The sequence below is a fragment of the Notothenia rossii genome, assembly GCF_949606895.1.
Source record: "Notothenia rossii genome assembly, chromosome: 7".
Taxonomy (NCBI): Eukaryota; Metazoa; Chordata; class Actinopteri; order Perciformes; family Nototheniidae; genus Notothenia; species Notothenia rossii.
The window spans coordinates 37,352,858-37,367,621 of NC_136905.1; the positions used below are offsets into that span (position 1 = coordinate 37,352,858).

The following is a 14,764-nucleotide window of genomic DNA, read 5'->3' on the forward strand; positions in this document are numbered from 1 at the left end:
TGTTTGTATTCTACTTTTCATCTGCCTGAAAACACCAGAGGGACATTTAATGATCACACATAAATTGGGCCACACAGAATGGCTGCAGACATTTAGTATGCACATTTAGATGTTCCATTTCAAACCCAAAATGATCGTTTTTAGCCACCAGGATGAAAAGCACAGACAGTTGAACAATGAATCATTATGTTTTCAAAGGAACTTGACATTAAAAAAAGTAAAGGGCAGGGGGAGGCGGAACACAAAGAGAGTGTGTTTTGATACAAGGCAACACAAGCAGCTTCTTCAGGATAACAATGGGATGGGACTGAGTCAAATCCTTGATGTGGAACATGGACTAAGAGCGTTTAGGGAGTTTAGGGAGTCACTAGTGTGTGTGTGTGTGTGTGTGTGTGTGTGTGTGTGTGTGTGTGTGTGTGTGTGTGTGTGTGTGTGTGTGTGTGTGTGTGTGTGTGTGTGTGTGTGTGTGTGTGTGTGTGTGTGTGTGTGTGTGTGTGTGTGTGTGTGTGTGTGACCTTATACAGGCACCTAAGATCAGAAGAGCTACAGACTCTGAATGCTGCCCTTCACATTAACGTGACAAATCACAAGCCTCTGCCTAACATAACAATATACATGTTAAAGGAATACATAATAAGGATACATACAAAAATATAAGTGTATTCCCTTACAGTTACATGAATAAAGATGTAATCAGATGAATGTTACATTTAAAAAAAATAGGATTACTCGTAGGATCAAAATGTTAAAACATATTTTAAATAAAGAACAAGACATTACAAAGCAGATTGTATTTCTTATCTGCAAGCTTTTCTGTTCTGTAGCCACTTTAAGTGTGAATCTTTACGCCTACTGACTAAACTCAAATGGAGCATTTTCTGTTAGCTCAGATTTTATTTGAGCCTTTTTGATGTATGTGTTCAAGGATCAAATTAGTTTGGCCTGTCAAAACTAAATAAAAGTAGAATGATTAACAGTGTTACCAGAAGTTCCCCTTGAAAGGGTTGGACTCTTTTCTTCAAGGGCAGTTGTGTTTGACCTTCTTTAAAGATTAACTTTGTGGATGACTGTTCACTGAAAGGTTTCCTGCTGACGTCTTCAGCTGTCTTCGTCTAACACTTGACCGTCACCTCTCTTTGCCTTTAAATAAAGGTGGTTTTCTATTGCAATTTGGGTCCACCCTGCTCTACTTTCAGTAAAAGTTTCCCTGGCCACGGCTGCTCAGTCTTTACTCTGAGAGACTCAAATTGTTTAACGTCAAAAATGTTAGAAATAAAAAAAGAAGAGTAACAATAGAGGTTGTAGTTTGTAGTTTTCCTGTCAACAGTTTTACAGGTCCCCCTTTTATTTATGGTGGTTTATGGGGAAGGTTGGCTGTGGCTCAGTAGGTTGAGAGGTACTGGTCATAGTGTCTGTTATTCCCCCGCTCCTGTCAACATGTGGAAGTGTCCTTGGGCAAAAGATCTGTGCCTGGCATCAATTAAATAAATTAGATGATATATAAATCTGCTCAGTTTACAAAAAGCCTTTTTTCTTTGCTCTAGTCTAGAGGGTTGATTTCTATGGACATTGGGAATAAGCTCCAGTATGTGGTGGTAAAACGGTCAAAAACATTTCCATTTGGAGAATTGCACTACAGTTTAAAAACACTTTAAATATAAACATAAATGTGCTTAAACAAATGCAAATGAAGAAACCTCTTCACCAACTTGACGACAAATGTGCAGCATTTAGAAAACATTCACCAACTTGACGATACATGCACAGCGGTGACTAAAAGCACTGCGTAAAGAACGCTGCAAATAAAAAGTTCTGAAGGAAGCTCAAAACGCAACGGAAAGCAGGGGACACTAAAAGGTAACGCAAACAGATAGGACCGGAGTATTTGTTGACGTTCAGGGATTATGAAGCTGGCCAGCTGTAATTGTTTTTGGAAACCTACCTAAAATGTAAGTTTTATTAGCTAATTTTAACAATGATCACATGATTCCTTCAGATATTATTGCAGATGCTGAAAGCAATCAGAATCAGAAACAGGTTTATTGCCAGGTAGGTTCACACATACGAGGAATTTGACTTGATGTCATGGTGCAGAGATAAAATATAAAACAAGAAATCTAATATAATACAAAAAACTTTTAAGGACACCTTAATAAAATATAGTTAAACGTAGCTAACCTAGTCATTTCAAATATACTGACACAACATTTAAATATGAAACGGACTAACTCTGCTGACAGTGACACTTGACCACCTTTATAATCCCCAAACATCAACAAGCTCTCCAGTGTGCGTCACTTTCTAGTGTCCCCTGGTTTTCGTTGTGTTTGGAGCTTCTTGCAGCGTTTTCTAATTGCATCATTTTGTTCATGAAGTGATTTTGGTAAAAGCTGCACATGTTTTGTCAGTTTGGTGAAGATGTTTCTTGACTTGCATATATGTTTTGGCACATTTGTGTTTATACATTTGCATCGTTTCTGAAGCTGCAGTGCATTTCCCCTAATGGAATGTTTTGGGCTGTTGTAGCGTGTTTGCACCTGTCGGCCACCGTAGCGTCAGTATGTGATATCTGTAGCATTCTTAAAAACTCTATAAGAAAGATGCGACTATGATAAGAAGGAAGAATTTGAAAAGGGGGAGAAAGACATAACTGTGGAAAATAATAACGAAGAAGAAGAGCATTAATGTTCAAAAAGGTGGGAAACAGCAGAAAAGGATTGAAAAGAAGAAACAAATCTCAGTTATCCTAATGTCACAAAGTGCTATTATTTTCTTTGGCTCTTGGAAACACATTAAAGGAAAAAATAACGATCCGAGGTAATAAAATGAATAGCTGAGAAAATGAAGATTGAAGAGCGGCGCCATCTCGTCTTTGGGCATGCAACAAATCTTCATGGGGATATGGAGCTCTGAGTTAGACCTGATGACAAAGAGACTGTGCAGCTCAGCCTCTTTCTCTACTTACCAGTGTGGTGAAGATATAGTGATAATACTCTGTCATCATCCCCATGGAGAGAGCCTGAGAGAGAGGGAGAGATTTATAAATGAATAGGGAGGCAGATAAAATATGTTGTCATATTTCGCACCCATGCACACACACACACACACACACACACACACACACACACACACACACACACACACACACACACACACACACACACACACACACACACACACACACACACACACACACACACACACACACACACACACACACACACACACACACACACACACACACACACACACACACACACACACACACAGGCATTCCTCCACATGTGTGTCTGTATTACTGGCTGTATTACCATGTAATGCAAAGAGGCATATATTCTGCTACACTGCTGCAGCCACAGGCTCAGAGATAAGAGACAAACACCCACCAGAAAAAGGACATAAGCCAAATAAAGCAAAAGACAGAGCTCAGACTCATCCTACATCTGGCATAGGGGATGTGGGGGATAATGCATCTTTCTATAGAAGTGGGACATCTGGAAAACATAAGAAAGTCATCCTAAAATAATGAGGTGGGAAATAGTTTAGAACAATCTGTGTAAAAGAACAGCTAGTGGTGTGATACTTATGCTGATGATATGAGAGTGTGAATATACAAGCATAACATGATGCTACTGGCTCTGAGTGGAAAATACTTTCAGCGCTGTGAACCAGGTGCAAGCAGCTCATCAACATTTATTTGTTGGCGTTATTTCATCACACAGATGGATATGTTAAAGCAGCCACATATCCTATAAATATGTCAATATTTGATGATTCTACACATAACAGTTTACATTCAGCGCTAATGTGTGAAGGAGTGTGTCTTTTATGTAGAGAAACGCAGAGAAAAAGTGTGAAGGTCATTGTAGTGATGGGTGTGTTACACAATCCATTTTATGCAACGGAACTGCAATAAAAGGTTTTTATTAACTCTGAACCCTTTTAAACCGTTTTTAAAACACATTTGATCAAATAAAATGGTCTAGAACAAGGTTTTAGAATTTAGATTTCAACAGTCTTACTTAAGACATGTTTAGTGAATGACATATTATTAAAAAAGACACAGTACTCCAAAGTCTGACCCTGTGGTAGTAGAGCGGTTTCCTTCAAGTCTCTACAATTGGTTCCACTTTTATTTTGATCTAACATGTAACATCTAACATGATATGTTTTCCTACTCTTTCCAAGATCACAGATTATTTGAATGGAGCTTCAAATAAAAAATAAAAAGGGGTTCAGCCATCCAATAGACTTGGAGTACAATTGCTGTTGGGGTTGATGGGGCCCTTAGATTAGGATGCACCCTGAATGCCCTCCATGAATTTAATCCAGCTTTCTAGAAATTGGAGGAGAGGGAAACCCTTGGACAGAACCACTCCAGGCAGCAGGGATTATCTGACCTGAGAACACCTTGGAGAGTTGGAAGACATGGCTTTGGAGAAGGCTTAACCATAACCCCTACCCTAACCCTAACCCTAACCTTGCCAGTTTTACCCAATGCTAGGAGCGGAATTTGAATTTTAGACACAAATAATTGGTGTCTATAGACTGGTGTGAGTTTAGTGGAGAGTCCAGAGGAAGGAAAACCAGAATAGAATGAGCACAGAGAGATACTTGATGAATGGGTAAATCTGTATTTTATGTTGATTTGAACAGAGTCACTCTAAATGGCTGCCTTGTTCAGTAGGAGTATTCACCTGCCTCTGATCGCTGCAAATCTTATGTGCTACCACAAATGTGCTACCACAGAATCATGTACTTATTCACCCCATCAAGAGGCTATCTGTTTTTAGATTTAGATGGTGGTGTCAAAGTCTCACTAAACTGAAGTATATCCCAGACTAGGACTGTGTGTAGAGCAGAGATGGAGTGCTCGAGTCCTGGACTCGGACTTGAGTGCCGATTTTCGGGACTCGTGACTCGACTCGGATTCGTGCACTGATTGACGCGACTCGGACTTGGACTCGTGAATTCTCGCGTACGCTGACTTGGACTCGGACTCGTGAATTGTTCCCCCCACGATCACTGGTGTAGTGGGCGTTGGACGCGGGGGTACGCCGTACCCCCACTTATTTGGAGCATGATCTTTTTTTTAATAGTCTAATATAAAATCATTGCCAGTGTTATCAGTTGCAAGTGTGTATTTGTTGTAATAATGACAAAAACATAATACATTTCAAAGTAATTATAATAAAAAATAAAAACGATTTCCTTAAAAAATGATGATTCGGCATCACGCTCCTGACCCCGCAGCGAGCTGGGGCTGTGTCCGTGATGTGGCAACAGCTCTTTCCCTCAAGAACGCTAACGAGAAAGCTCTACAATGGCAGGCAAACATTCTATACTTGACTTCTTTTCTAAAAAGAATATCATTCACAAAAAGAAAGAGGCTAGCAGCACCGAAGCTACAAGTGAAGCTGCTACTAGTACATCATCAGAAGAGCCGCCTAAAGATGTGGATAATGCTAGCACTAACGTCAACGTTAGCTATGCTAGCAACGTTCCCCTAGCTAGCTCAAGCTCACCTTTCTCAGATGCATGGACGGAGGAGATGTGGCGGAGGAAACAAGAGGAATACCCATGGATAGACTGCAAAGCTGGGAAACTGGGCTGCAAAGTTTGTTCATCCATTTCGGATTTATCAGTCTTCAAAACGCAATGTGTGTGTGTGTGTGTGTGAAAAAAAAGCAGCGCAGTCTGCTTATTTGCAATGTAGGCTAGGCCTAATCAGAATAATTTCAAGTCCAAATTCAATGTTGTTTGCATAAGAAGGCTATATTTTTAGTTTTGTTTATTTTATTTAAGTTAATTTCAGGACAACTTTGGGAATTGTGTGTGTTTGTTATGAGTTTTAAATATATTTTGAAAGTGGAGAGAGAGAGAGAGAGAGAGAGAGAGAGAGAGAGAGAGAGAGAGAGAGAGAGAGAGAGAGAGAGAGAGAGAGAGAGAGAGAGAGAGAGAGAGAGAGAGAGAGAGAGAGAGAGAGAGAGAGAGAGAGAGAGAGAGAGAGAGAGAGAGAGAGAGAGAGAGAGAAGCAGCGCTGTCTGCTTAGTTTAAGGTGAACAGATTTTCAAAATTAAAACCGGGGACATTTTGAGTTTTGCGGTCAATATATCATTAACATATCCAATTGTCTTCACTGTTAAAGAAAAAAGGGGGACAATTCTGGTTCAATGCTATCACCCTGAAGTGAAATAAGTATTTGATACTGGATCGTTTTTGTTTTATTCTTATCTAAACACAGAGGGATGATAGCTCATTTGAGACTTCAAAGGTATTTTATTTTGAAACTCTACATCAGATTGTCCTGATTCTCTCTGAGTGACTAGATGGGGTGTCCTGCTATCACCCTGGAGTGAAATAAGTCTTTGATAATTTCACAGTTTCTTATTTATTCTTGTATAAAAACAGAAGGACGATAGCCCATATATGAGACTTAAAAGGTCTTTTATTTTGAAACTCTACATCAGATTGTCCTGATTTTCTCTGATTGACTAGATGGGGTCTCCTGCTATCACCCTGAAGTGAAATAAGTATTTGATTGACTTCGAGTGACTCTTTGATTATGGACGGTTTCCATTAAATAATAATAATACAAATATAGATGGACAATAGATCTAATTTGAGATTTTAAACAGCATACATTTTAAATTGTGCTTCAGAAAGTAATGTTATTTTAGGAGTGTTGTGAGATGGTGTCAACATCAATTGAAACTAGAGAATGCAATTCCTGAACAAATTGCTAGTGGGAATGCTTTATGCTGAAAAGCTGACACTAAACTGCTATGCTGAAATGTAATATGTAAGAAGAAAGTGAAGAATTTAGATTGAAATGATACATGAACACTGGGGGCTTGAATGTGTGATCAGAGAAGAAAAGAAAGTAAAAAGGCTTGGAAAAGCAGCAGAATATTTTAACTGCAAACTGCTGAACTAACTTGATGGCGAATGATCTGTCGCCAAGGCAACGGCATTTGATGACACCCCATAATACGCTTAGATGCGTTGATGGCTGCATCGTTACCAAACCTGTGAAGTCTTGGGGCGTTTGGAGCATTTTCACTGAAGTTATGAGAAAGCCGTGTTTCATGGCGAGCATTGTGTAGCCATGGCAACTGCATTTGAAGAAATTTCAAAACTGTCGCGTAGATGTCTTCACGGCTGGACTGTCGGCACACATTTGAAGTTTGAGCACTTTTTAAACATTTTCATAGGAGTTATAGCGACATCATGTTTCATGGCGAATGATCCGTCGCCGTGGCAACGACATTTGATGACACCCCATAATATGCTTAGATGCGTTGATGGCTGCATCGTTACCAAACCTGTGAAGTTTTGGGGCGTTTGGAGTATTTTCACTGTTCTGAGTTCTGAGAAAACCGTGTTCTTTACATTACTCTCTCTCTTCTCTTGATCGCCCTCTCTCTCTTCTCTCTCTTCTCTTGACCTTCGTCATATGATGATGACACCCCATAATTGACGTAGAGCTGTTGAGGGCAGGACCATTAACCTCTATCTGAAGTGTGCTGCTCTGAGCATGTCAGTTGGAGTGATGACATCATCGTGTTCCATTACAGAGGTGTTTATATTTTAGCTAACGAGCTCTGTAGAGATCACAGGTTTCCATTGTTCTGAATGAGAGATAAACCTCTTACATGTGAACGATTTGTGGAAGAACCGTAAAAGATATCTGTGAAATTTCAAAACGTGAAGCATGTCAAGGAAGTTTAGTATCTGAAGCGTAACTTTTGTGTACTTTCGGGTTAATAATGTGGCCTTTTTGGCAGTTTAACTAAAGGTGTGTGGCTGCTACCGTGAGGAAATATCTGCCTGAAATTACAATGGGCTTTAATGGAGGCATGTTGAACGTTTTTGTCACTTCATGCCCTCAAGAGGCATTTTATTAAATTATTTTTTGCTTAATTATTTGTCATTTTTCAAGCTACGAGATGTTTTCCTACGTTTGTCATTATAAATTATGTCTCAGGAATGTAGGGTTTGGGAATTATGGCAGTTTGAAAAAAATATATGAAGGCAAATTTCAAGATTTCCTAGCCTCTAGCTGTGACATCACTCACTCTAGTTAATGTTAAAATCTGAAGAAAAAACCTCTAAAACAAGGTCTGAACAATGTTTAATATCTCTAAAAGTAAGAATCAGATTTAAAAGTTGTACACGAATAATGTCAGAAAGATGTGTAACATTTTAAAGTTGGAATGAGGTTTCTGAGTGAAAGTATGAATGAACAGTTAGCAGTTGAAGTCACATGAAGATTTGTTGAAGTCTGAAGATTTTCTCCAATGACTTCAATGTTAAAAATGTGATGCATTATGGGATGTATCTCTGGAATTATGAAAGTTATGAATGAGAAAATTAATAGCCATCGATTCCCGACCGAGCTGAACGTTTTGATGTTTCAACAGAGTTTCTGCGATATTCAATGCGGGAGGAGAAGCGCGGCAAAATACCGGCGGAATAATAATAAACTTTTCGTCCGTAGAATAACAGTTAGTTGGAATGCTGTTAACAGCATTACCACTAAATTAGTCACCCAGTGGAAATGTCAGATATGTCTTCATAACTGTATACTTACATTTTACATTCACTCAGTTATAATGTGGTAGTTATACGTAGTTTGTTTCACATTATTATTGATCACATTATATAGTACATATTTCTTAATTTAAGCTCCAGTATATATGAATATGTTTGGTGTGTTTTTTAGGTATATTTGTTATTGACCGAGTAAACGCTTTTATTTTGAAGGCAGTTTTTACTCTTCGCGCACCGCAATTCAACGTGCGGGCTGGCTTGACTTTGTTTTCCGAAGTGAGGGCTGGCTTGACCGCAGTCTTTTTACCCCAGTGTTTCCTGACATGAAACGTTTTATTTCACCTTGCTATGTGTTTTTAACGTATATTAAAAAACAGGGACAGTTTCAACCGGGGACAGGCCAATACAAACGGGGACGCGTCTGGTCACCCTAGCTTAGTTGCAATACTGTAGCTCAAGCATTTATGCAATTTAGGCCTATAAATTGTTTATGTAACTTATGTGCCAGTGTGTCCATGGTTTTGAGTCTGTGTGTGTGTGTTGAGGCAGCGCCGTCTGCTTTTTGCAGTACAGTAACTAAAGTAGGAAGCATACCGGTAGTTTCTGTGGACCTGTCTGTTTGTGAGTGCACTGCGCGCGTGCGCACTTTTGTGGCATTGTTTGGGATTACCTAATTAAAATAACGTCCCCCCCAGTAAAAAAAAATCCACACTACACCACTGCCCACGATGACTCGGACTCGACTTGTATATTGACACTCTGACTTGGACTCGGACTCAGACTCGAGCAAGTTTTCTCTGGAGTCTGATGTCCTCTATCCTGGCATGTGCACCTGTGAGGCGAGTTCACGTACTAATTCAGTCTAACTCTAAAGTGTCTAGAGACACACCCCGCATCGTGCTGTATACTTTCACACATTCTGCTTCCACATTGGAAAAGAGCAGCGCAAAATGCTCATTATGTGGAAACAATATTGAAGAGAAGGCTCCGTAACACATTACTCTAAGGATCGAGTTCAGACATATAGGCTGTCTTGAACACTATCATCAGAGTAACGTGATCTAATCAATAAAAAAAGATTCAGCCGATAACAAGAAAGCACATGGCTACTTAACATGCAGAATGATGTCATTTTGCATGCTAAGTAGCCATGTGCTTTCTGGGGCTAATTCTTTATTAGTAAACCGATTTAACCGGTAAAAGTTCCTTCAAAATAAGAGTCCCGATCTTATTACTATCAAAATAAAAGTGCAAAAAGAAAGCTTTACCATAGGAAAATATTGGCATACAAATATAATCACTTCTCTAAAAGGTAACTCATTTTAAATATAGTTAGACACATTAAAGGTCATTTACAATAATAATAATATTAATATTAGTAAATAAGCTTTATATTTGTATAGCACCTATTACAAGAATTGTAGCCAAACTCGCTTCACAGCAGTTCAAAAGACAGATTAGTATAACATGACAGGATAAAAGCAATGTAGAGGAGCAGCTACATTTCAACACATATATCCACGAAGGTTAACACATGAAGACTTGTGACTCGGACTTGATTTGGACTCTTCTTAGGTGACTCGGACTCGTCGCGGACACTCCTTAGGTGACTAAGACTTGGACTCGGACTCGAACACAGGTAAGGATGACTCGGACTCGACTCGGACACTCCTTGGGTGACTCGGACTCGACTACGACTCTCCCTTGGTGACTCAGACTTGGACTCGGACTCGAAGAGTGGTGACTCGAGAGTGACTTGGACTCGTGAATTGGTGTCTTGACTACAACACTGGTGTAGAGGATGATTAAACAGACAGGACGTGATAATGGCTGCCTGGATCAGGTGGGGGACCTTATGAAGCCTCCAGCCTTCTTTCTGTTTGAGGATCAGCCCACTCACCAGTGACTCACATGGTGCCATTTCCTGAACCTTTTTATACTAGAGGAATGCTGGAAACCTTTCGATGCTTATGTATCTATGTTCCAATTGGTTATGTCATTTATAAAAAGCAAATCAGTGGAGAAAAACATTCTGTTCAGTTATAATCACTGTGAACGACAGAAAAAGCACTTCCTAATTTAGTTGTAGCTTGAGGGTGGATTCTGATATAACTGAAAGGAAATATGCTGTTCAACATATTCACATGATTTTCTTCTTGGTTACACTTCTCGGTGTGTCTAATCCAGCTAAAATAATTAACTTTGATAACTTAAAATACTCTCTTTAGTCTATGATAATGGTGTTCGCACAATGGAAAATCTGCTTGAACTCACCACATTTATTTTGATCTACAGCCTTTTATGTTCCGACCAGGCTAGTTTTAATATTTGTATTATTATTAGTAGCCACTTGCCCTCCTTTCAACCATATATAAATCAATCAATTATCTGCCAATTCCTTGTCCAATTGCACGATTAATCATGATTAAGTATATTAAAAGGATGGTTCTATTAGATACAGCTGGGAAATACTGTCAACATCAGACAAATGTCAACAAATCATTTACTTAATTTATTTTAATTGTAGGCCTTTTTGTCCTGACATTCTTTGACCAGTGTGACCATGATAAATGTACAGAGGTGGGAGAAGAACTCAAATATTGTACTTGAGTACAAGTAAGAATGTAGGAATGGTAAGTAAAAGTCCTGTATTCAAAAGGTTACTCAAGTAAAAGTACAACATTATTAGCATAAAAATATAGTTAAAGTAACAAAAGTAAAAGTAGTCATTGTGCAGATTGGTCAATTTCAGAATAATATATATGATATGTTTTATAATGATTGATCATGAAAGTGTTCACAAAGCTGGTAAAGGTGCAGCTAGTTTGAATGACTTTGTATACTGCAGGGTAGCTTGTGGATTTACTCCTGGTGGAACTAAAGTCTGATTTAAGAGTTGATTATATTTCACATCATTCATCCAGATCTGTAAAGTAACTAAAACTATAGTGTAGTGGAGTAGAAGTACAAAGTAGTACAAAATTGAAATACTCAAGTAAATTACAAGTATCTCAAAATTGTACTTAATTACTGTACTTGAGTAAATGTACTTAGTTCCATCCCACCTCTTTAAATGTATCTCTCACTTACTGTAGGGACAATTTGGGGGGAAAGTTATAGAATTGAGCTATACTTCAACCCATGGCAGAGTATTTTTGTTGGAATAAAAAACTGCTTAACCCTGTGAGACATCATAAAAAGAAGTGACTTTGAAACATTAAGAGTTTGTAAAGTGTTTTAGTGTTGCTGTAAAATAGCCTCACAAAGACAGATGGCAGCGACACCCATTTCCAGAATCCTGGTTTATTTGATATACATTACACACATTTTATGATTTTGAGTTTTAAAAAGGCTCTGAAACATTCAGGTGTTATCCAAGCTTTCTCCTCTGTTTGTATTATTGGTCTGACACAGATCTGTCTGTATCTATATATAAGGTTACAGTCTTAGAGAGCCATGGCCTTAACTTACAAAGGTGATGCAAAGACGCAAATATCGCAATTTCGGCAATTTGGCAATGCCACACAATATGATGTCATCTGCTTAAAATGAGAAGCCTTAATTTGTCTGATACAAGAAAGGTGGTCACTGTTATTGAATGAGTGAACTAAATATACAGCATGTAAATATAAGTGTTTTTTGAATGATTCATTCAACAAATCAGTGAAATGCTAGTCTGTGTCCTACATTACAGACATTAATAAAGGTATATTAGGTATAGGTATTGATCCTCTCTGTTGTCCTCCTTGTTGTGTCTACATTTGGGGGTTACGGTTTGACAATAGCCGATGTGAAGTACTTATGATGACTAACTCAAAGGTGTGTCATGTAATGAGAATATCAGAGCGGGACAGTCTTTATTCCTTCCTGTTAGCAGGGATTCTCCCTGACATTAATAATGGAAGGAGTCCTTGACCTTGCAGCAATCTACCACCCGGCATTGATTAAACCCTGGGAGTGACAGCCTGGGGGGGAAGTCATGTTGTCTTTAATATTTGATAAATCCTGAAAGCAGAAGAAATATGAATTCTTGTTAATTGAGCTACTCATTGCAGATTTCCTATTGTACGCACATGGTATTCTGGTCTGCAGAGAATAGCCATTTTAAAGAATTTCAGGCTGACACATGCACAGCAAAGTCAATTTGGTTGTCATTTCAATGTGATAAATGTCAGAAAGTACATTTATGTTTGTGTGAGTTATTTCAAATACAGTTTTTTCCAATGTGTTGATATGTTGTGTGTAATTGTGGGATTAATACTAATATTATTTTTATCAGACGATGCTTCCTGTGATCTCAACATATTATGACAGGGTTTAAGGCTGCTGTATTTATTTCATGGTCAGTCCAAGAGATTTCCATCATGCAGAAGAAGAGGATCCCAGGAGAGGATGGAGCACAATTACCAACATGACCATTATGATAATCAGATAATTAAGTCATGATACACAGTGATTGCATAATGAGATGACTGAGTCGTAATTTAGACATAATTGATCTAAAAACTATTATTAGCAACTATGTTTACTTCCTGGTATATTATTACATATGAGAGGGAATGTACTTTAAATATCTCCTATCATGCTATTTTTAGGCATATATAAAATATATTAAGAACATGTCTATGATGTGATTTGCTCAAAATACCAAACAGATCATGCATTTTAGACATCCCTCATATCCCTCTCAATGTTTCCACTATATACAAATAGTGGCGGCGCAGCGCCGCTGCTGAAATATGAGCGCCGCTGCTAGGGGGAGCCAGCCAGGTACCAAAAAATAAAAATAATAATAAGTGGCGATCCTTTTTACTTTTTGATTGTTTGTTATGTGGATTTGTAGTATTTGTGTTACTGTATGTTCAATAAAGGTGTATTTTTGCTAAATCTTGAGACATTGCCCCGGACCCCCTTAGAGGATGTGAGGTCCACCCCCCAATTCAATCATGTTCATACAATACTGAATACATTTGAAGCCATTTTTAAATCTATTACCTATGTCAATAAGTTTCTGTTTTTGCAGTGTATTTGTCTTTTGTAGAGATTTTTCATTTATTCTTTACATATAAAATGTCCCCTAAAATCTCACCTAGGGCAACAAATTGTCTAGAACCGGCCCTGGTACTAGGCCTCAAGAGCCTTTCTTGTGCTGACACATAGAAACAAATTGGCGGGGCGCACTTCGCACGCGCACACACAAAAAGATTCCACGCGCTCCACTCTCACATTATGCTGGGCCCACATGCCTTAGCACCGCTGCTATGACTCCATCCTAGGGGAAACACTGCCTCTGTTTCAACCCTCTTAGAGAATGGCATTCATAACACTCCGTTCGATGTCTCACCATGGGATGCGCATCAACGCGTATGCAAACAGAAGCATCAATCTCATTACGCCAATCCTGATTGGTTGGTGATCTTGACGTCTACGTGAGGGAATCCACCCACCCTTTAAGTAGCTTGCGCTACGTCGCAGCGTCATTCAAACACCTCTTCTCGCTTCGGAGCACATCTCAAAATATCAGTAGCCGGGCTAGCTTAACTGTCCACAGACTGAACCACAAGCTAACTTTCGGTCAACGGGCGCTTGCCGGCTACTCTTGCTTTGCAAGAAGATTGAATTGAATATTAACACACCAGTTAATATTGAAATCTGCCACGCCGTTTTTTCTTTCGGAATAACGGTAAGGTTTTGATTTTTCTTCTAACGGTAACGTACCTGTTACTAGTTTATCCCTCCACGCCGACACCCCTGCGAGCGAGGACGCATTCTTCTCTCCCTGACACCAGAGGAGACGCAGATAAAATATATTAACACACCAGTTAATATTAAAAAATCTGCCTGCCGTTTTTTCCTTTCGGAATAACGATGAGGTTTTGATTTTTTCTTTCAAACGGTAACATACCTGTTACTAGTTTGTCCCTCCACGCCGACACCCCGGCTAACGAGGATGGACCCTTCTCTCCCCCACACCGGAGGAGACGGAGGCTCGGAGACTCGGCTCTGCGGCTGCAGGTTTAAGATTTCGAGCACGGACTCACACCAGGCCTGCTCGTCCTGCCTTGGTTTGGAACACGCCCAGGAGGCTATCGATGCCCCCGGTTCGTGCGGACATTGTGCCTGCTTCACCACCAAGAGCCTCCGCCGACGGCTAGCGCACCAAGCTAGCCTGTCGGGACAGGACCTCTTCATGTCTGTTGATTCGCCGGCC

General features: G+C 39.4%; 2 protein-coding genes across 2 annotated transcripts in view; one reads left to right on the forward strand and one right to left on the reverse strand.

Moving 5' to 3' along the window:
• LOC307047203 (glutamate receptor ionotropic, kainate 2-like) overlaps positions 1-14,764 on the reverse strand; it is a 344,882-nt gene that overhangs the window by 176,131 nt on the left and 153,987 nt on the right. Inside the window, 1 exon segment of the mRNA XM_079693992.1 lies at positions 2,966-3,019. Coding sequence (XP_079550118.1) covers positions 2,966-3,019 — 54 coding nt within the window.
• The window catches only part of LOC307047202 (uncharacterized protein), a 75,241-nt gene that overhangs the window by 14,388 nt on the left and 46,089 nt on the right, over positions 1-14,764 (forward strand). The gene's annotated exons all lie outside the window — the stretch shown is intronic.